The sequence below is a fragment of the Eubalaena glacialis genome, chromosome 4, assembly GCF_028564815.1.
Source record: "Eubalaena glacialis isolate mEubGla1 chromosome 4, mEubGla1.1.hap2.+ XY, whole genome shotgun sequence".
Taxonomy (NCBI): domain Eukaryota; kingdom Metazoa; phylum Chordata; class Mammalia; order Artiodactyla; family Balaenidae; genus Eubalaena; species Eubalaena glacialis.
Window position 1 is genome coordinate 181814743 of NC_083719.1, and position 23390 is coordinate 181838132.

The following is a 23390-nucleotide window of genomic DNA, read 5'->3' on the forward strand; positions in this document are numbered from 1 at the left end:
ATGAAATGAAGTAACTCACTGAATTACAGTCTCTACCCTAACCACATACTACTTGTCCTGTCACTTACCTAATTTTTTCCCTCAAAATTGACTCAACTTTTTACTTATACAATGGAATCATGTCTATGAAATCATGAGTTTGATATGCCAGCAATTTTTTTCTAACGTCCTACAAAGTAAATACAAAAATATTGTTTAATTAGGGCTCACTAGCATACTACCTAAAATCTTCTCACATAGAATCATGTGATAAACCTACCTCACTTTAAAACAGTCCATGGCAATAATGATGGTGGTAAAAATAACATGTATAATGCTTTACACTGTGCCCAACACTGTCTAAATGTTTTGCAGATAATAACTCACTTAACACTCACAACAACATATGATACAGGCATTGTCATTAGCTTGCATTTAATAGATAATGAAATGAAAGCATACAGAGTTTAAGTAACTTGCCCAAGGTAACATGGTGGTGGAGCCAGGATTCAGACCCAAGCAGGTTGGCTCCAGAGTCCACGAATTGAAACCTGTGCCATCAAGTTCATTGTTTACATCGCCACCATCCACTGATACTATAGTGCAAACAATGGCTCCTGGATTTGTGCAGTGCACAACCTGTACTACTGTATATGGCAGCCCTGAGACCAACAGTACATGAAGTAAGAGCTCAATAAATGGGAGTCACAACTACTGCTCCTGTTATTGCTCTTCTCGAGTTCATATAATTATCATCATGGGATAATTAATAATAATAATAATAATTAATAATAATTTTCAGGGAGAGAGAAGGATGTCACTTACCGATTATATATCCCATAACCTTGTGGTTGTATGATGGCAGAGACAGCCACCACCAGCGCCGGGAGCCCATAGCCAAAGGCACAGAGATACCGCATCTTGATGTTTCGAGAGCTGAAGTAATTCACCACTTTCAGGTTCCTGGCCATAAGGAAGAGCATCACAGCCTCCACCAGCATCCAAAAGAAGCAAGCGAGGAAAAGGTAGTGCAGAAAGCCCGCGATGATGGCACAGCCCATCTGCAGGGAAGAATCAGGCACGTTCAGGATCCCCTACTCCAGAGGGCAGGTTCAGAGGAAGAGGGCAAAGGAGAAGCTACTTTTTTTTTTTTCTTATCATTGTATTATGGTGCTTATTGATAATACACATAAGGGATAATGTTTAGTGATATGGTGTTTATTTCTGGTGCTATAATAGGTGTCATCAGAACAAGCATTCCCAAACTTTTAATTTATAATTAAATCTCAGAACATGGAGATAAGCTAAATTCTTTATCATGTCTCTTTTCTTGGAAGTTGTCTGTGTCATGAAGAGGAGCAGAAATTTAAAAAATAGGCTACTTAATTTAGCTCTTCTCACCTCCTATTTAATCTATCTTAGTTATAATACAAACAGTGGAAGCTGCTTTAATGAGTGCTACCTCCTCTAGGTGACTAAAATTAGGAAACTAGTTTTGCAAAACAAACTTAGCTTGTACCAAGAGTACAAGGTAATGTACTAAGGACTCTTTCCAAAATTTCCTAATACATCCACAATCTCAACAAATCTTTTGTAACTGGCACTTGATGTTGTATACATTATCAGGAGAAGCTACTTTGATTGGAGTTCCCCAAACACGGCCCCTTCATTCATTCCACAAATACTTATTCTTCACCAAGGTGGCTCCATCCTTTTGGTAAGGTAACAAATCATCCAGCTTTGCCTGGTTTTCTCAGGACGTATAACTTTCAGCGTTAAAACTGGGAGAATTTGGGGGGAAACAGATATATGATCACCCTTCTTTAGGGGATGGTTGAAGATATGGGGGAGGGGAAGGGGTCCACAAACTACAGCCATGGGCTGGCTGCCTGTTTCGTAAATAACATTTCATTGACATACAGCCACCCCCATTTATGTATTCTCTATGGCTGTTTTCACACTAAAACAGCAGAGCTGAATAGTCACAGCAGAGACCATAGTATCTGCAAAGCCAAAAATATTTATATCTGCCTCTTTACAGGAAAAGTTTGCCCACCCCTGGTCACATGATGAGAGTGAGGCGCACCACTAGCCTTTAGTTCTCAAGGGGTCTGGAAAGCAAAACATCCCGCAGTGAGAGGGGTAGTTCTGCATCAAGAATGATCACCCCACCTGAAATGTCAGTAGCGCTCCCTTTGGAAAAACCCTGAGAACCTACTGTTTCGGGCACAGTTACTGGGGGTAAATTGGCCAAAGTTCTTGTTCTCACGGGGCACACGGTCTCGTGGGGGAGGTAGATACACCATAAGTAAAATAACCCAAAAAATCAATATGGTTTCAAATAGGTGCTGAGAAAGGAAGCAAAATAGAGTGATAAGGAGTAGAATTTCTCAGCTGTGGATGCAACTGGAGATTATCATACTAAGTGAAGTAAGTCAGAAAGAGAAAGGCAAATAACATATGATATCACTTATACGTGGAATCTAAAATATGACTCAAATGAACTTATCTACGAAACAGAAACAGACTCACAGACATAGAGAACAGACTTGTGGTTGCCAAGGGGGAAGAGGGGAGGGAGAGGGACGGACTAGGAGTTTGGGGTTGGTAGATACAAACTATTACAGATAGAATGGATAAACAACAAGGTCCTAATGTATAGCACAGGGAACTATATTGAATATACTGTGATAAACCATAATGGAAAAGAATATAAAAAAGGATGTATATATGTGTATAACTGAGCCACTTTGCAGTACAGCAGAGATTGGCACAACATTGTAAATCAACTATATTTCAATTTAAAGAAAAAAGAATTTCTCCACTGTAGCATTACTGATATTTGTAACACTACTGCCAGATTATTTTCTGCTGGGGGGCAGGGGGGTGGCTGTCCTGTGCATTGTAAGGTGTTTAGCAGCCCCTGGCCTCCACCCATTAGATGCCAGCAGCATCCCCTCCCAGGGGTGACAACTAACAATGCCTCCAGATATTGCCAAGTGTCCCCTGGGCGGGGGTGGAATCATCCCAGGTGAGAACTAATGGCTTAAAGAGTAGTAGGAGGGACCACTACAATATATAACATGATCAGGGAAATGATTTTAAACTGAGACCTATCACAAGAAGGAGTCAACTAGGTGAGAAGCTGGGGGACGAGTATTGAAAGAGGGCACAGCACATGCAAAGGTCCTGAGGTGGGAACTAGCATAGAGGGAGTTAGGTAAGGATGAGCAGAGGCAGATTCGGAGATGATGGGGCTGGATGGGGACACAGCCTGAGGGATATGAGACCTGATTGTCAGTCTTGTCTACACCGGTGAGGAAGAGAATCTTGGCCAAGAAGAGGCACACGCAGAGGTGCAGGTGGAGGTAGGTGTTGTGGTTTCGGATGGTGCGACACAGCAGGAAGGTGATGATGGCCACGGTGAGACACACCAAAGAGATGATCATGCCCACGTGGCTAATGATGTACAAGGTGAACTCCATCTGTCAGGAAAGAGATACACTGTTTGTCTCAGAGAAGGACCAACATACCCACCAGGCAGGAAAAAGAATTATCCAGACTCCTGGCTTGGGTATATAGAGCTTGGAGGCCTTTTCTCCCTCTGACACTCAGCGTGAACTAGATATTGTTCATCATCATCCTTTGGCATCCATCAGCACCCATTCTCACCCCTGTCCTATGCCCCATTCCGGGAGGGCAGGACGTTTACAAATGACATTTCTCATAATCTCTTGGGGTTAAGGTCCTGAATGTCATTTAGGTTCTCCAGTGAGATGTATGTATGAAGGTTTTGAAAGGCAGGATGGAGGCAGATACCAGCTTTCTGCAGATAGGAGTGAGCTGTGGCTGGACTCCACCTTCCGACTATCCAATCTTTAATCTTTAATTTTGTGGATGTGGGGTGAAATGACAGCTGCAATTTTTGACCTCTGGATTATGGCTGCAGAGGGGTGATCTTGAAGCCAAAATCCAAATGGCAGCCCCCTGACTTCAAGTCCTCCATCCCTTCCTGTGATTCTGTGAGCATCCAAGTCCCTGTATTAAATACTTTTCTGCTTGAAGTACCTTGAGTGGTTCCTGTTTCCTGCTCTGAACCAGGACTGATAATAGGTGTTCAGAGATGCCCCAACTTCTGGGAGTAGAAATGACAAGTTGAGTCCTTCTCTATGACATAATTTGTAATTAATTTTAAGTTTATTTGGGTGCTTTCTGTGTGTTAAAGATATGCCAGGCACCATCTCATGAGCTCTTCTCTATGATATTGTGATGTAGTGGTTAAGAGAACTGACTACAGTTTTAGCTGTTTGAGCTTGGGCAAGATACTTAACTGCTCTGTGTCTCAGTTTCCTCATCTGTTAAAAAGAGGATACTAATAGTAACTACCTTATGGAATTGTTCTAGGAGGATTCAATGAAAATACTTAAAGTACTCACAACAGCGCAGGAAACATGTATGATATAAGTGTTAATTTTCATCATTCTTTTTTTTTTTAATGAAATGTTGATGCTTTTTATTTTTTGTTTTTATTTTTGGTTTTTGGCTGCACCTTGTGGGATCTTAGTTCCCTGACCAGAGATTGAACCCAGGCCATGGCAGTGAAAATGCCAAGTCCTAACCAGTGGACCGCCTGGGAGCTCTCACATCATCATTTTTTACTTGTTCTCATTTATTTATTTTTTTATTTAGGCTGCATTGGGTCTTTGTTGCTGTGCGTGGGCTTTCTCTAGTTGCAGTGAGTGGGGGCTACTCTTCATTGCGGTGCGCAGGGTTCTCATTGCTGTGGTTTCTCTTGTTGCAGAGCATGGGCTCTAGGCACACGGGCTTCAGTAGTTAAGGCATGCGGGCTCTAGAGCACAGGCTCAGTAGTTGTGGCACAAGGGCTTAGTTGCTCCGCGGCATGTGGGATCTTCCTGGACCAGGGCTCAAACCTGTGTCCCCTACATTGGCAGGCGGATTCTTAACCGCTGCGCCACCAGGGAAGTCCTTCTTGTTCTCATTTTTAAGGTGAAAGAACTGGGCTCAGCTCAGAGAGGTTGAGTGACTTGCTCATGGAAACACAGCTAGGAAGTGATAGAGATGGGGCTTGAAACTAGACTAGTCTTGCTTTGGATCCAATACTCTTAAGTTCTAAGCCTTATATTCCTCTAAATAGCATTTAGGACCTCCCTGGCAGGGAGATCACCTCCCACCTGGTAATATAGACAAGGATACTCACCACAGCACTAATGTCTATTCTCTCTACCGAATCTAACCCCTCACCAAGGCTTATTTCAGGTTCCATCTCCTCCCTGATCTATCCCCAGTTCTCACTGACACAACTCTCAGTTCCTATAGCACAAATTCTTGCACCATTTACAGGCAGACCTCAGAGATATTGGAGGTTCAATTCCAGACCACCACAATAAAGCAAATATTGGCAATAAAGTGAGTCACACGAATTATTATCCCCAGTGCTTATAAAAGTTATGTTTACACTACACCATATTCTATTAAGTTTACAATAGCATATGTCAAAAAATGTACATACCTTAATTTAAAAATATTTTACTGCTAAAATATGCTACCATCATATGAGCCTTCGGTGAGTCGTAATTTTTTGCTGGTGGAAGGTTTGAAATATTGTGAGAATTACCAAAATATGATGCAGAACATGAAGTGAGCAAATGCTGCTGGAAAAATGGCGCCAATAGATTTGCTCAGTGCACACAGGGTTGCCAAAAACCTTCAATTTGTTTAAAAAAAAAAAGTATCTGCAAAGTGCAATAAAACGAGGTTTCATGACTAGACTGGCTGCTGAGCTCCAGTCTCCCATCCTGCAAAATGGGTCTAAAAACACTTAAAACAAAGGGTCCAGGGCTTCCCTGGTGGTACAGTGGTTAAGAATCCGCCTGCCAATGCAGGGGACACGGGTTCGAGCCCTAGTCCGGGAAGGTCCCACAGGCTGCAGAGCAACTAAGCCCGTGTGCCACAACTACTGAGCCTGCGCTCCAGAACCCCCGAGCCACCACTACTGAGCCCGCGTGCCACAACTACTGAAGCCCGTGCACCTAGAGCCGGTGCCATAAGAGAAGCCACCGCAATGAGAAGCCCGTGCACCACAACGAAGAGTAGCCCCCGCTCGCCGCAACTAGAGGAAGCCCGCGCGCAGCAATGAAGACCCAACGCAGCCAAAAGTGAATAAATAAAAATTTAAAAATAATTTTAAAAATAAAAAATAAAAAATAAATAAAGGGTCCAGCCCATAGGAGGTGCTCAGTAAGTGGGGTCCGTGCTTGTCATCGTGTCTGCATCTGTTTAGGGTCATTTATCATTTTATATACGAGAGTCATGGCTTCCCAACCAGACCATGAATTCTCTAAGGGCAGAAGTATGGCACACACCCCTTCTATCCCCCATAACCCCTTCCCACAACACCCAATGCCATGAGAGGCATACCATGGATGTTTAGTCATTATTTTCCCATTGGATCCGGGGAGCTAGAGTACAGAGCATCAGTACTGACCGTGACCTCCCCAGCAGCCATGATGACGGCCAAGTTCACCATTCGATTACAGCTGCAGCCAGTGTGCGTCTCAGAAACTTCAAGGATCGCACAGCCAGACGGTGTCCATCTACCTCCTTCCACATCTGTGCTCCAGGAAACGCAGATGGGACTCTCAAAATTCTGCTTTGGCTGAAAATTCAAAGGCTTTGGTTACCTGAGAATCCCTCAATTCAAGAATCCATTCAGGATTCAACTTGATCAACCTCAAGAAGATGTGGATATGTTCTGTAGGGAAGGGAGAAAAATGCTGGTATTTCAATGTGCAGTAATGAAAAGAAATGTCTTGGGTGCCAGACCTGTCTCTACCACTAACTTGGTCATAACTAATGTAAATATCCATGTAAATGTTCCTGCATCAACATGACTTAATCTAACCTAAACCTTGCCCACTGATGAATGGGGAAATGCCACATAGAAATAGGAGAGCTCATTTTTCTAGTGGTGGATTTTGGGAAGTGGCTTGCGTTATCAGAAATTGTTCACACTTGCTGCTTTAATGGGTCTCCATCAAAAATGAGGGTTAAGCCCACTTGAGAATGAGGAATTCTCAGAATGCAGATGGGGGTCCAATGGAAACCTCTTCACAAACCTCAATGTTCTCCAGGGTGTAGATGACTGGTTTAGAGAACCCATCTTTCTTCTCTCCTGTTATGATGCCCCCAACAATGCGAGAATTCAACTTCAACTTCCTCTTGGAGTTGGCCAAGGGGATCTGAGGGTCTTGGAAGAAGCGCTCATCCAAAATGGACTCCATACCCGCCAAGGAGACAAAAGCCACCCCGTTGATCCCTGAAATTTCCCCCAAAAGAAAAAAAAAGGGGGGGAATCATTTGCTCAGTAGTTATTATAGATGACCCAGCCCATCCACACACATACACACTTTCATATCCCATGCAGCTCTGCACCACTGGCTTGCTCTGAGAATTGAAACACCAGTGGACTTCCAGGTAGGTGAGCCTCACCAGAACCTTTAAAAAAAAAAAAATCTCGAGGTGCTACCACCTGGAAAAAATCTTGGCTACATTTAAAAATAAATTTGAATTTGTGTTTTTAAGGGACAATTCAACTCAGCAGTGGGAAATAAGTTCCCCTCCAACATTTATGGTTATTCTTGTTCAGTCTCTTTGGTGGGCTTCCGCTTTCAATGTTGGTGGTCTCCAGGGATGTGTCCTAGCCTGTTCCTTGTGCCCTCTAGACAGCATATAGATCAGGGAGTGATGAACAATGACCTACAAGCTAATCTGGCCATTGCCTGTTTTTTGTAAATAAAAGTTTCATTGCAACACAGCCTCACCCGTTCATTTACATATTGCTTATGAATGCTTTTGCACTATGACGGTAGAGCTGAATCATTGCGACAGATTGTATTGCCCTCAAAGCCTAAAATATTTACTAACCATGCTCTACGGGAAAGGTTTGCCAATCCCTGATACAGATTAGCATTGTCTGCTAGAAATATCGTATAAGCCACATATGCAATTTCACATTTTCCAGTAGTCACATTTCAGAACAGTAAAAAAAAAAAAAAGGTCATTTTAATTATATATTAACTCAATACCTACAAAATATTACCATTTCAACATGTAGTCAGTATAAAAAATTATTAATAAGATATTTTACGTCCTTCATCTTTGGCACCAAGACTTTGAAATCCAGTATGTATGTCACCCTCACAGACTAACCACACTTGAAGTGCTCAATAACAAAACATGACCAATGGCTGCTGGATTGGACAGGAAATGTCTTGGCCCTCCTGTATTGTGAGATTATTTTTTTAATTAATATTTTATTGGAGTACAGTGGATTTACAATATTGTGTTAGTTTCTGCTGTACAGCAAAGTGAACCAAACATACATATACACATATCCACTCTCTTCTAGACTCCATTCCCAGAGATTATTTATTTAATGTCTGACTTCCCTAGCAGATGGAAAACTCCCTGAGGGCATGGGCTAGTTCTGCCTCTACCATCATTTTTTTTTTTTTTTGGCCATGCCTTGCGGCATGTGGGATCTTAGTTTCCCGACCAGGGATCGAACCCGTGCCCCCTGCATTGAGAGTGTGGAGTCTTAACCACTGGACCGTCAGGGAAGTCCCCCTCTACCATCATTGATTCCCTCACTTCTTGGCACAGGTCTTGGCACCTAGGAGGTGATCAATAAATATTTGCTAAAAAAATTAAAATTAAAAACAAAATAAATACATGCACCCACCCCAATGTTCATTGCAGCACTGTCTACAATAGCCAAGACATGGAAGCAACCTAAATTTCCATCGACAGATGAATGGATAAAGAAGATGTGGTGCATATATACAATGGAATACTACTCAGCCATAAAAAAAGAATGAAATAATGCCATTTGCAGCAACATGGATGGACCTGGAGATTATCATACTAAGTGAAGTAAGTCAGACAGTGAAAGACAAATATCATATGATGTCGCTTATAGGCAGAATCTAAAAAAAAATGGTACAAATGAACTTATTTACAAAACAGAAACAGACTCACAGACTTAGAGAATGAACTTATGGTTACGGGGGGTGGGGGAAGGGCAGGGAGGGATAGATTGGGAGTTTGGGATTGACATGAACACACTGCTATATTTAGAATAGATAACCAACAAGGGACTGTTAGAAAAAAAGTTTTTTAATTTAAAAAAGGTTTAAAAGGTAATAAATAAATAAAGAAAGAAATATTTGCTGCTTGAATGCGCCATAACCACCCTCTCTGATTCTCAGGAGTGGGTCTGTACCTGTGGATTCAGATTGTTTGACTGTGGAGCACCAAATCTTCATCTCATCCCCTTTCGCTTTCAACTGAAAGGCCTCATTCTCTTCAGTGCATCCTCTGTTGATAACTTTGCTCTCAATGTCTAAAAGGGAGAAAGGGAGAATTTGCAGGAGGTCACCCAGAAAGTGGGTCTTGAATTTGGTTTCTGGCCAAGAAAGGGACGCATCCCTGGTTGCAAGAGTAGGAAAGAACAGACAGAACGATTGGTCATGGGAAAGATCCTGAGGCCCTTGATGAATGACAGGAGGATGGTAGCACCAAATAAATGAGAAACCCAGTTGTAATTCTAGGAGTGAGTGCTCCCGTCTTAGGGGATGCATCAGGGAAAGATGGGCTTGAAGTCAACAATGATGGAAAGCAGCAGAGACATGACCCTCTGACTACTCCAAATTTAGACAGGTTTTCCAAAGCCAGAGGAAACTGAAAGAGTCTGGAGCATGCCCAGCGTAGCGGACAAGAAGGGTCCAGGTTCCACAGTCACTAACTAGGAGGTCCAGCTCCGCCACTCACCAGCTGTGTAAACTTGACCAGTGACTTAACACAATGCCAGGCACTCGATAAATGGGAGATGTTGTTAAGATAATTGGACTTGCTTTGCTGTACGTTCAGAGGTTTGAAACAGCTGGGGAAACGGTATATGAGAAAGCCATGGAGAATCACATTGCCAAAGTCACCCGTCTAAATCAGCCCCTAGGTGTGACCTTGACACGAAGGATATGTCCTACCTAAGTAGTCTGTCTGAATAGTCTGACTGACATTCGCTGAGGGTTTCAGCAAAGCTGCCAAAGTGGTGCTTTCCACGCTCTCCAGTAAGACTGTGGCCAGGGTAGATGTCTTCTCTTTGGTGAAGTTGGACCATGTGGACGTTTGTTCAATCACAGAGGCAAAGCTCTCAGCCATACTCTGCAAGGAAAGGTTTATTTGCTCACTCTCTCTCTCTCTCTTTCTCTTATCAACGAAACAGCAGCTGTCCCCTCTCTCATCAAGAGAATGGGTTGACAGTCTAGGATAATGAAGAATGTAAAAGGACATTCACTCAGCCTCCTTTTCCTGATTCAAGAAGCCCCCCTGGGAATGCAAATTGGTGTAGCCTTCATGGCGTGCAGTAAGTCAGCACCTGTCATGACATAAATTGCACATACCCTTTTGACTCAGCAATTTCCCTTCCAGGAATCCCTCCTGCAAGAAATACTTAAAAATTGTGCAAGGATCTTGTCTAATGATGTTCATTTCAGTGTGGTTTGTGATAGCAAGAATTCGGAAAGTCTGAAGGTCCAACTGATTGGTTAAATAAAAGATGATAAAATCAAATCATGGGATAGTATACAGCTGTTAATAAAAGAATGACTTAGTATATCTATGTATATTAACAAGCAGAAAGGTCCATGAGCTACGATTAAGTAAAGCAAATTGCAGAATCACATGTTATATTATCTCCTTTCATTTAAAATAAACAAGTACTTTAATTTAAAACTTTATATTTATGGTATTTATGTTTCTGGCACTAATTGAGATTTTAAAATAAATATAATTAATACTTATTATGAGCCAAGCATTAAGTGCCTTATATATACTAACTTATTTAATTTTATGAACATACTTATGAAATAGAAGCTATTATTATTTCCATTTTGGATGAGAAAACAAAGATACATATCTAGTAGGTGGGAGAACCAAGATTTGAACTTTGGCAGTCTGGTATCAGAGGTGGAATCCTTAATCACTGCTCTAAACCACTCATAGTAGGTACTCAATGTGTGCTTCAATGTGTGTGTATGTGTGTGTGTGTGCGTGTGTGTGTGTTATACAAGCATTCACAAAGTAAAAAACGATATGGAAAAATATGCATCTAAATGTTAACATTGGTTATGTCTAAGGAATAGAGTTAAGGAAAGACTAGCAATAATATTAATGCTGATACTTGATTATTGATTATTGTCAATAAACTGACTATAAAAATGTAATCCCAACAAAAAAATATGAAAAGAATTCACAAGCTCACAACCTAATAAATGAAGGGAAGAAATGAGCTGAATCCAATCCAATGGTGAAGGAAATTAACTGAAATCTTAGCAGGGAAACCAATTTCTATGTATCCAAATTTGATGATAAGAAGATGAAAAGAATTTCAATAAAAACTGGATCAGAGTGAAACTTGAGAGATGTTTGTCTGGGGAAAACAGGATGCACTGAGTTTTGTAACCATATCCCAAATGAAAGGCATGAGTTTGGGGTCCCTCCCCACAGACAGAGCAGAAAAATCTCAGCTAGAATCATCCTGAAAAACTGTGGTTCTCAATTCTGTGGCTGATGAAATCTCATCAAAATCCCCTTTGACATTAAATCTATTCTTCTTAGCTAGGAAGTTTATTTTATATCCTCAGGAAAGAAAAAAAAAAATAGCAAGCAAGCTAAAACTCCATAGTGGTAATACTTTTGTGTTAATTTTAGAAGGTTTTGTAATCTTTGGCATAATTTGGAAATCTGTTGTTTAAAGGGCTGGAACAATTTGACACATTAGAGAAGCAGACCAATTAACCACATGATTTCATGGCAAAAAAGCAATTAGACGTGATTTTAATATGAACAATTTAAGAGAACATGACTGTTGATACACCGTATTACACATTTTTAAAAAACTCTGACTTATTATATTTATGCACGTGACTGAGTGGATTTATGAATCCCTTAAGGGCATAGTGACCTTGCCTTTTAGGTTTGTAAATCTTCCTCATTAAGTCCTTAAAATCTGGGGAGAAATGAGAATATTTGTAAACATGGTAGAAAATGTTTGAGGGAATTTAAATAAATTTGTTGAAAGGGTTCATTGTTTATACAAATTTAATCTGAAAACCCTGTGAATGAGTGTACACTTCATGAATAAATATGTTATACTAATAAATTAATTTAAAATTCACCAGAATACAAATGAAAGTGTTATTCTTATTTTCAAACAGATTTATAAATGAAATAACAACATCCATAAGTTGCAACTTAAAGTCTTAAGAGAAACTATTTTTTAAAATCTGCAATTGTAATGACCTAGTCATCCCACTCCTAGGTATTTACCCTAGAGAAATGAAAATTCAAGTACACACACACACACACACACACACACAGATAAATGTTTTTAGTAGGTCTATTGATAATCGCCAAAAGCTGGGGTGGGGATGGAGGAATGAAGACATCTTGGTCAAGTGGAAACAACTCAAATATCCTTCAAAGATGAGTGGATAAACAAACTGTGGTCCGTCCAGAAAATGGGACACTACTCAGCCATAAAAAGGAGTGAAGCACTGACACACGCTACAATGTAGATGAAGCTTGAAAACATGGTGCTAAGTGAAAGAAGCTAGACTCAAAGGGCCACTTATTGTGTGATTCCATTTACAAAACACTCTTGAAAAGACAAAACGATAACGACAGAGAACAGATCAGGGATTCACAGGAGCTAATGGTGGAGGGAGTGAATATTTGACTAGAAAGAGGAAGCCCAGGGCTTCCCTGGCAGTCCGGTGGTTAAGACTCTGTACTTCCACTGCAGGGGGCACGGGTTCGATCCCTGGTCAGGGAACTAAGATCTCGCATGCCCCGCTACACAGCCAAAAAGTTTAAAAAAAATTAAGTTAAAAAAAAAAGAGGAAGCCCAGTGGAGTTGGTGGGGGTGGAGGGAGGAGAGGAGGGTCAGGGGAGAGGGATGGAACTGTTCCGTTGTCCGACTGTGGTGGTAGTTACACAAACCTACTCAGGTAATAAAACTCACAAAACTGTACAGAAAAGGGCAATATTCCTGCATGTTCATTTTTCAGACCTTACAACTGGAGTACATTAAACATTAACTCACAACCCATTCATGATAAAGAGGATTTTGTGCACCCGAAGTGTGCCCCCAATATGTTTGAAACTCGAAACATGACTATGAAGACTTCATTGTTACCTTCAGAGAGACGACGGTGGTTTTGTTTTTACAGACATTATCCAGAATGCTGAGGGTGGCATTCATCAGTGCACAATAGGAAACCTGTATCCCAGAGGGAAGAACATTTGTGAGCATCGATCAAGTGTGCAACGTACAAACTGGGCCATCAAGCCCACCACACGGGGTGGTCCTGAATTCCTGAGGTGCCACAAGTCTCTAGAATTCTCAGGGAGATAAAAACTCACCTTTTGATCAGAATTGGAATCATAGCATCTTTCTCTTCCATAAATAAGAAAAGAAAACATCAACCAACAGCAAAAGTATTGAGTGGGGTGAAAAGACCAGTGGTCCAAGTGGAATATGGTCCAAGTGGAATAAAATTCAGCCATGAAAAGGACTGAAGCGCTGACACAGCTACAACACGGACGGACCTTGAAAGCATGATGCTCAGTGAGAGAAGCCAGACACAAAATGATACATAGTGTGTGATTCCATTTATATGAAATATCCAGAATAGTTACATCAATGGAGATAGAAATTAGATTACTGTTTATCGGAGGCTGATGCCAGGGGAGAATACAGAGTAACTGTCAATGGGTACATAGTGTTTCTTCTGGGGGTGATGAAAATGTTTTGGAGATAGAGGTAGTGGTTGCACACCATTGTGAGTGCACTAAATGTCTCTGAATTGTACACTTTAAAATGGTGAATTTTATGTGTATTTCACAATTTAAAGAAAAACAACCGTGAACCAAAGTGCATGGGAATTCCAAAGCTAATTTACAAATTCATATTTAATATAGTGACATCAATACCTGAAGATGCTTCTGGAGTCTTTACTTACTAGAATGACTTCATTAGAGAATCAAGACATCCAAATTCCTCTGCCTGGCCTGGAGGCTGTGTATCACCCATCCCCTATCACACAGATGCAGCACATACACCTTCACTAATAGTGAGACTCCAATACCATTTCTTCTTTTAGTAAACAAATCCCCAAGTTTTAGATAGACAAATGTCCTTCCTTTCCAGCTTTCCTTGAAGCTATGTGTAAGCAAAAGTGATACTGGATCATACTCTTAACGGGAAGGACTGTGCCTTTCACTTCCCCTTCTCTTCTGCCCACCAGCTGGATTGCAGACTTGATGTCAGGAGCTGGAGCAGCCATTTTGGACTAAAATGAGAGAGACTTGTGTTGGTGATGGCAGAGTATTATGAAGCCATCATGTCAGCTCTCAGCAGCTTATACTCAGACTGTTACAAAGAGAGAAATAAATTTATATCTGGTCTAGGCCACCGTATTTTTTGACTTTGTTAAAGCTGCAAAACGACATTCTACCTAAGTGCCTTCTGGGAAAACTTCAAGAACTAGGAACCTTCAAAAATACTTACATATTCAGGCTCCACTGCTGCTCCCACTTGGCATAGCTGGACCCACTCATTGTTGGGTATCACATCTTCTTTACACTTGAAGGGAACCCCTAAGAAGAAAAAACAAAAACAACCAAATCAAACTTAACCACAGCAAGATATGATTAAAAGGCAAGTCTGATTTCTTCACCCCCTGCTTGAAATCCATCCATTGTCATATTATACAACAGTGGAAATGAACAAACTACAGCTACACGCTACGTCAGCGACTGAGAAGCATGATAGTAGGTGAAAAAAGCAAATCAGAAAAGACTATACCTAATATGATACCATTGTTATAAAGCTCCAAAGCAAACCAAACTAAGCAAGGAATGTTCAGAGGGGGAATATTTTAAGTAGGGGAATTACAAAGTTCCATGTGGTTCCCTCTGGGGAGGAGTCAGGGATATGGAGCAGGGAAGAAGCATGTAGGAAACGCAATGGCATTGATGATGCTCTAGTTCTTATGTTGCCAAGGGCCTCAGATATACTCATTCTATTATTATACTTCATTGCCTCCATATAAGTTATCTATACTTTTAATATATCAAATAATCCATAATTAAAAAAAATTTAAACCTTTCAAACTTCCCCATGGATTGATGCTTCAAAAATAATTTATCAAATGAGTGATTAATGAATGAGTAAATGAACAGAAAAAGAGAGAATATGTGGACCAGGTAAAAAAAGAAGAGGGTCCAGAGGTTGGAAAAAGTGAGGATTCTACAACCAAATCAAGACACAGATTCCATTGCCAAGACATGCAAGGAGATGATTACTTTTGCAGCTGAAGTTGCCATATTTCCAGGAGACTTCTGGATTGGGATGAAAGCCCACCATGCAGCTACAGCTGTAGGAGCCCAGGGTATTGGTGCAGACAGAATTTGGGCCACAGGGTGATGGATCCTGGAGGCATTCGTCAATATCTGCAAAGAACTCAAGAATATCAAACAACTTAGAGGAGTAAGGAGATACTTCTTTCCAGGGATGTCCAGCAAACCCTCCACTCACCTATGCAGTCCACTTTTTGGTCTATGGAGTTGAGCTGTCCATTGCTTGGTGCAAAGCCAAGGTGGCAGGTACAAAAGTAGCTCCCAGGGGTGTTGGTGCATGTCGCATTGAAAAGGCACTTATCAAGGCACTCATCAATATCTGTGGAGTAGAGAATGGGCATGAGGCCGAGTGGGCCACCAAGCCAACAAAAATCACGCTTCGCCTTCCAAAGCAGAGAGTGGTCGCTAAAACATGGCGTCCCTACCAGGAACTACATTTCCCAGAACCCTCTGCATCTAGATGGGATCATGTGACTAGCTTTCACTTATGGGAACAAGACATATGTCACTTCTGGGCCAAGGTGGTTAAGAAGTGGGTGTGCCTTTTCTCTCTTTCCCCACCGCTGGCTGGAACCAGGAATTCTAATGCCCTAAGGGATAGAAGAACCAAGAGATACAAGGAGACTGGACACCTATATCACCTTGCGGAGGAAAGCTGCCCTTTGGCCAAGTATATCCATATTGGATTCATATGAGAGTAAGAAATTTCTATTATGTTGAACTAGTGGTTCTCAACTGAGGGAGATTTGCCCCTCTGGGGACCTTGGGCAATGTCTGGAGACATTTTTGTTTGTCGCTGGGATCCAATGGATCGAAGCAAAAGATCCTATAATGCACAGGACAGTCTCCCAGAACAAAGAGCTATCCAGCCCCAAAAGTCAATAGTACCAAAGTTGAGGAACCCTGACCTAACTAATCTCCCTCAGAGGGTTTCTGAGCCAGCTGCCATGCTCTGAGGAAGCCTAAGCAGCCATGAGGAAAAGTTCATAAGGAAAACTGAAGGGCCAACTGAGTTTCCAGCCAGAGACCAGTGCCAACTACCAGCCATGTAAGCAAGGTCATTTTGGACCTGCCAACCATCCTAGTGCCCCAGAAACACCATATGGTCAACCCACAGAATCATGGGCAAGAACAATTGATTGTTGATATAAGCCACTACATTTCAGGGTAGTTTGACATCCGCTGAGAAGTCCCCAAAATGGCTGGAAGAGTTACCTGTACACTTGAAAGCCTCAGGTTTCTCAGGGCTCCACAAATCAGGTGAAAAGAACCCTGGCAGGCAGGAGCAACTGTATTTTCCCAGGATGTTGGTGCAGACGGAACTGGGACCACAAAGTGTAGAGTTCCTGGAACATTCATCCACATCTAAGCAGAAAATCAAAAGGATGAAGGAGAATGAGGCTACAGCAGCAGTTCATAGCCTTACCACTGACCTAAAGCCAATGGGTTTCCCCAGCACCTCCGGGCTCACCTTCTTTTTTTTTTTTTTTCCCCTGTGTAATGTCAGTCTTTTTTTTTTAAACATCTTTATTGGAGTATAATTGCTTTACAATGGTGTGTTAGTTTCTACTTTATAACAAAGTGAATCAGTTATATGTATACATATGTTCCCATATCTCTTCCCCCGGCTCACCTCCTTAAACACATTTGCATCACTATGAAAAGGAAACATTTAGAGGCATGTGTATGACCCATGCAAATCTTCTGATGAGGCTCCCCACAGCTCAGGATAGAATCCATACTCCTCGTTAGAATATATAAGATTCTGAGAGTCTATTCCCAGCTGAGCTCATCATTTCCTTCTAATCCCTTCATAATTCATGATCTGGATTCATCGATTACCTGTAGGTTCACAAAGGCTCATTCTCTCTCACCTGTGTTCCCTCAGCCTCAAACTCGTTGATGAATCTCAATTCCTCTCCAAGAAATCACTATATCAGAGTGGAGGGGTAGAGAGCATGGACATCTTGAGTTCAAAGCCTGGCTCTGCCCCCTTATAATCTGCGTGTTACTGGGTGCTATGGAGTGAATTACGTCACCCCCCCCAAAATTCATATGTTGAAGCCCTACCCCCCAGTGGGATGGTATTTGGATGTGGAAAATAGTTAAGTTTAGATGAGGTCATGAAGGTGGGATCCTTATGATGGGATTAGTGCCCTTATGAAAAAGAAGAAGGAGGAGGAGGAGAGGGAGAAGGAGAAGAAACACAAGAGTTCTCTCTGCCATGGGAGAACACAGCAAGAAGGCAGCTGTGTACAAGCCAGGAAGAGAGCTGTTTCCAGAACCCTACCATGCTGACACCTTGATCTTGGACTTCCAGCCTCCAAAACTGTGAGATAATAAATCTCTGTTGTTTAAGCCCCCCAGTCTCTGGTACTTTGTTATGGCAGCCTGAGCTGACTAATACACTGGACAAGAGAATTCATCTCCGTGTGTCTCCGTTTCCTCATCTGTGAAATGGAAGTAATCATAGAACCTACCCCATAGTGTTGTTCAGAGGATTACATAAGATGATACATTATCTTTAAACACTCAGAACAGAACCTGGGACAGAGCAAGTACGATGTTAAGTATTCGTTAACTAAAATAAAAAGTTAATGGCAAACGTGTTGAGCTTTCTTTGTGGCAGGCAATGAGGAATATCCTTTACATGCATCCACTCAACAAACCCTCACAGCAGCCCTGTGAGGTTCAAACTAATATTTCCATTTTTCAGAGGAGGAAATTGAGGCTTCAAAATTGTGCAAAGTCACATAGCTTGTGAAAGGCACAACCGGGAATTTAAATTCAGGTTCTGTCTGGCTCTGGAATTTTTACATGACAGCTTTCCAGACTGTCTTGAGTCTCAGAGACTGGAAATTTGGGGATTAAATTGATATCTGTCCTGCACAAGCCCACCCTGAGTTACCAGCAGGTGTAGCCTCATTCAGAGGCAGCAGGTCATGGTGGCTGAGGTATGAAGTCACACTAGGCATAGTTCTACCATGACTCTCTTATTTCCTTTTTATTTGACCTTGGGAGAGGTGATTCCACCACAATGGAGGCTCAGTTTCCTCATCTATAATATGGGTATAAAGTACCACTGATAGCATCAGGTTGTTGGGACGACTGAATGAGCACATATATGGAAGAGCTTAGTGCCTTGGCTGGGATCCTGCCTTCAGAACTGTGTACCTGCTGTTCCCCCCTCCTGGAACACCCTTCCCCAGATTACCCGTATCTCACTCCCTTCAGGTCTTTTCTCAAATATCAACTTCTCAGCATGGCCTTTCCCTACCACGCTATTAAAACTACAACTTCACCCTCGAGTACTCCCTACCCACCTGTCCTGCCTTCTTTGTCTTCATCTCCTTTAACTACCCCTGACACACAATATGTCCATGAACGTATTTTGTTTGCTCCCTATCTCTCCCCACACTGGATGATAAGTTCCATGAGAACAAGTATTTTTGCCTGCATTACACACTGCTGTATCCTCCATCCCTGGAAGAGTGCTCGGCATGTAGTAGGTGTTCAGGAAGTGTTTGTTGAATGAATGCATGAATGAATGAATGATTATTGGCTTCAGCTTTGCAGATGAGGGCTTTGAATTCAGCTGAGACCCACCTCAAATCCTCCCCCACCACTGCTGTCTTTGCAAACAGATTGGACTTGATTCCCCAAGAGACCCATGAACCTACCTTCACAAGTCTCTCCCAGGCCCTGGAAACTCATCTTTCCCCTGCTGGATTCAAATCCTGGGTTGCAGACACAAGAGTAGCTTCCAAAACTGTTGTGGCAAGTTGAATGTTCTGGGCAAGTTCTGGGATCGGCACATTCGTCCACATCTGGTGAGTGGAAATGGAAACCCCAGTCAAGGCAGAGGAAGCAGTGAGGACAGGAGACTGCAATCAGGAGATTCACTCCACCTGTTCTCCACCTGATGCTCCCCAATACCCAGACTTTCCAACATGTGGAATCCAGAACTAAACAAATGGTGGTTGTTTTAACCACCAACTTCTGGGGTGATTTGTTACTCAGCAATAGCTAACTGCTACAAATAGATCAGAAAAGTCAGAGATGACTTCAAATATCTCTAACTCCAAGCCAAGGGGGTATGTTGAGGGCTTGATCACTCCATGCCTTGCTTGATAGAGTCACCCTCCCTTTAAATAAATAATAGTGCTGCAGCAGACTCAGGAAGATGGAGCCCTTGTCTCTTGGTGAGAATATTCTGGCTGCAGTGCAGAGGATAGATTCAAGGGACCAACACTAGAGAAAGGGAGAGACTAGTGAGGAGGCTGTTGCAATAATGATGAAACCTAAACCAAGGATGGAAAAGAGTGAAGAGATTCAAGACATATTTAGCAGGCATTTTGCCCAATGACATGATGACTGATTTAATATGGAACAGGAGGGAGGATCAAGAATAACTCTCAGGTCTTCATTCAAATACCTTTCAGAGAAAAGTTCTGAAGTTTGGGTCTGAGCTCTCCCCAGGACAGAGTTTATCTCAGCGCTACTGACACTTTGGACCAGATCATTCTCGGCTGTGGGGAGGCTGTTCTGTGCATTGGAGGATGTTCAGCAGGATCTCTGGTCTCTACCCACCAGTTGACAGTAACACAAACCACCCGCCTCCACCACCAGTTGTGACAACCAAAAATGTCTCCAGACATTGTCAATATCTCCCCCCCACAGGGTGGTGAGTGAATCACTCTAAGGATAGAGCCCCCCGTTACTCTCAAGTACTGCCTGACCTACTGCTTAACTCATAGTAGACCCTCAACGGGAGTTCAAATTCAAGTTCTTCTACTTAATAGCTGTGTATTCTTGGACAAATGACTTTACCTCTCTGAGCCTCGACTGGATTATTTCTAAAATGAGGATCATAATCCCTACCACATAGGATGACTATATGAAGTTCCTAATTAATCGAGTAGGTAAAGATCAGGTTCTCTATACCTTCACAGGTGGAGTTGTTAGAGGTGAATCCAACTTGGCAGCTGCACCTGTAGCTTCCCAAAGAGTTGGTACACTCAGAGTGCTCTGGGCAGACCCCACTGTAGAGGCATTCATTAATGTCTGAGGAGCAGTGGAGGACATTGGGGGGACAAAAGATTAGGTGTCTATGGTTAGAAACACAGGTACCCAACTCAATAGGAGCTGTCCACCAAAGACCCGTGCCTGAGAGCCTGAGCGTATTACCTGTACAGGTGAAATGACCTGGCTTTCCTGGGTTCCAGTTATTACCAGTGGGAGAAGAGAAACCAGGCAAACAGTTGCACTTATACCTCCCGGGCAGGTTTTTGCAGATTGAGTTAGGACCACATGGTGGGTGGCTTTGAGAACATTCATCTATATCTGGAGAGAAAAAGAGTCAGAGTGTTACAAATTTTCTTCATCTTGTGAAACACTTTGTATTTTCCAAAGTTGGTTGAAACAATGTCTTCCATCCCATATGCCCTTAATTCAATGTCCTTTCATTGGTATTCCTTCCCTCAAGCCCCCGGGGTCTATATTTCCTCCCTTTGAATCTGAGCATGCTTGTGACTATGGTGGTGGTGACACTAGGTCCTAAAATATACCATGCAAGTCATAAAAATGTCACACACTTCCACCTTGTTCTCTTGAGATGCTCATGCTTGACTCAGCTGTCACACTGTGAGGAAGTTCAACCAGCCATGAAAAAGCAGACCACGTGGAGAAGAATTAAGACCTCCAGCCCACAGCCCTGGCAGAGCAGCCAGCCAACAGCCAGCACCAGCTTGCCAGCCTTCTGAGTGAGCCCCCTGCAAAGTGGATCCTCTAGCCCCCAGTTGAGCCGACTCAACTAACAATGTGTAGAACAAAGTCAAGTCATCCTCAGCAAACTCAGTCCAAATGGAAGATTCATTCATGAGCAAAATAAATGATTGCTGGTGTTTTAATACACAAAGTTTGCTGCTCCCCAGCAATAGATAACCAGAACAGTTTCCAAACCCACCTCTAGGAATTTACTCATTGAAACACCCATAGAATTGTGCAGTCATGGTACCATGGGGTGGTCCTCCCCTAATCTCCTTCAGCCCTACTCTGTCAAGTCACCCTAAATAAACACTTACGATGCACTTGTCGTGCAAATAGAACTTAAAGGCAAGTACCCTATAGCTCCCTCCCAGCAAACTGTGCCTCTCCTAGAGAGAAATCTGTACCTGCCACTATATATCAAGATAAGATCACAGGAATGTTCATTCCAGCTTTAAGTAATGAAACATTAGAAAGACCTAGTGTCCATCAATTGCAGGGTGATTAGGTCTGGAGTTGACATAAAGAATAAGGTAGCATGGTCCTTCATTTGGCAAATATCTATCAAATGTTCACAATGTGTTAGGTACCACAGGTCAAAGACATAGAGCGGACAAGATCCTTGCTGTAGTATCCACCATTTTGTAGATGGCGAATGATGCTCTCACCCCTTATTTAAAAACAAGGGACCAACAAGACTACTGTGCTTACTGAATAACCCATGAACTGTAGCCTAAAGATTTTAAAAAGTATGTTTGTACAGATGGCCAATGAAAAGATGCTCAACATCACTAATTATTTGAGAAATGCAAACCAAAACTACAATGAGGTACCACCTCACACCAGTCAGAATGGCCATCATTAAAAAGTCTACAAATAACAAAGGCTGGAGAGGGTGTGGAGAAAGGGTAACCCTCCTACATTGTTGGTGGGAATGTAAATCACTGCTGCCACTATGGAGAACAGTATGGCAGTTCCTCTTAAAAACTAAAAATAGAGTTGCCATGTGATCCAGCAATTCCACTCCTGGGCATATATCCGGACAAAACCATAATTTGAAAAGATACATGCACCCCAATATTCATAGCAGCACTATTTACAATAGCCAAGACATGGAAGCAACCAAAATGTCCATAAACAGATGAATGGATAAAGAAGATGTGGTCCATATGTACAATGGAATATTACTCAGCCATGACAAAGAATGAAATAATGCCATTTGCAGCAATGTGGATGTACCTAGAGATTATCATACTATGTGAAGTCAGACAGAGAAAGCCAAATACCGTATGATACCGCTTGTATGTGGAATCTAAAATATGACACAAATGAATTTATTTCCAAGCCAGAAGTAGACTCCCAGACATAGAGAACAGAGTTGTCGTTGCCAAGGGAGTGGCGGGGAGGATGGAATGTGAGTTTGGGATTAGCAGATGCAAAGTATTGCACATAGGATGGATAAACAACAAGGTCCTACTGTACAGCACAGGGAACTATATTCAATATCCTGTAATAAACCATAATGGAAAAGAATCTGAAAAAATATATATATACACAGACACACATATACACAGACACACATATACATATATATATAACTGAATCATTTTGCTGTACAGTAGAAACTAACACAACATTGTAAATCAACTACACTTCAATAAAAAATAATTTTTTTAAAAAGTATGTTTGGGGCTTCCCTGGTGGCGCAGTGGTTGAGAATCTGCCTGCTAATGCAGGGGACACGGGTTCGAGCCCTGGTCCGGGAAGATCCCACATGCCGCGGAGCAACTAGGCCCGTGAGCCACAACTACTGAGCCTGCGCGTCTGGAGCCTGTGCTCCGCAACAAGAGAGGCCGTGATAGTGAGAGGCCCGCGCATCGCGATGAAGAGTGGACCCCGCTTGCCACAACTAGAGAAAGCCCTCGCACAGAAACGAAGACCCAACACAGCCAAAAATAAAAAAAAAATTAATAAAAAGTATGTTTGGGGCTTCCTGGGAACTATAATAATACAAATCAGTTATCTTGTTCAGAGCTCAGCAAATGATTTACAGCCCATAAGTCAAATCCAGCCTGCCACCTGTTTGTGTAAATAAAGTTTTATTAGAACACAGCCCCACTCATTTATTTATGTATCATCTATGG

At 42.1% G+C, this 23390-nt stretch overlaps 1 protein-coding gene across 1 annotated transcript in view; it reads right to left on the reverse strand.

Moving 5' to 3' along the window:
* Positions 1–23390, reverse strand: part of ADGRE1 (adhesion G protein-coupled receptor E1) — a 47831-nt gene that overhangs the window by 12244 nt on the left and 12197 nt on the right. The window contains exons 4-17 of the mRNA XM_061188835.1: positions 20668–20823; positions 20425–20544; positions 19161–19307; positions 16696–16845; positions 15659–15799; positions 15427–15573; positions 14630–14718; positions 13256–13339; positions 10044–10221; positions 9281–9400; positions 7116–7315; positions 6485–6655; positions 3270–3464; positions 805–1040 (exon numbers count right to left, since the gene is read on the reverse strand). Coding sequence (XP_061044818.1) covers positions 805–1040; positions 3270–3464; positions 6485–6655; positions 7116–7315; positions 9281–9400; positions 10044–10221; positions 13256–13339; positions 14630–14718; positions 15427–15573; positions 15659–15799; positions 16696–16845; positions 19161–19307; positions 20425–20544; positions 20668–20823 — 2134 coding nt within the window. The remainder of the gene's footprint in view (positions 1–804; positions 1041–3269; positions 3465–6484; positions 6656–7115; positions 7316–9280; positions 9401–10043; positions 10222–13255; positions 13340–14629; positions 14719–15426; positions 15574–15658; positions 15800–16695; positions 16846–19160; positions 19308–20424; positions 20545–20667; positions 20824–23390) is intronic.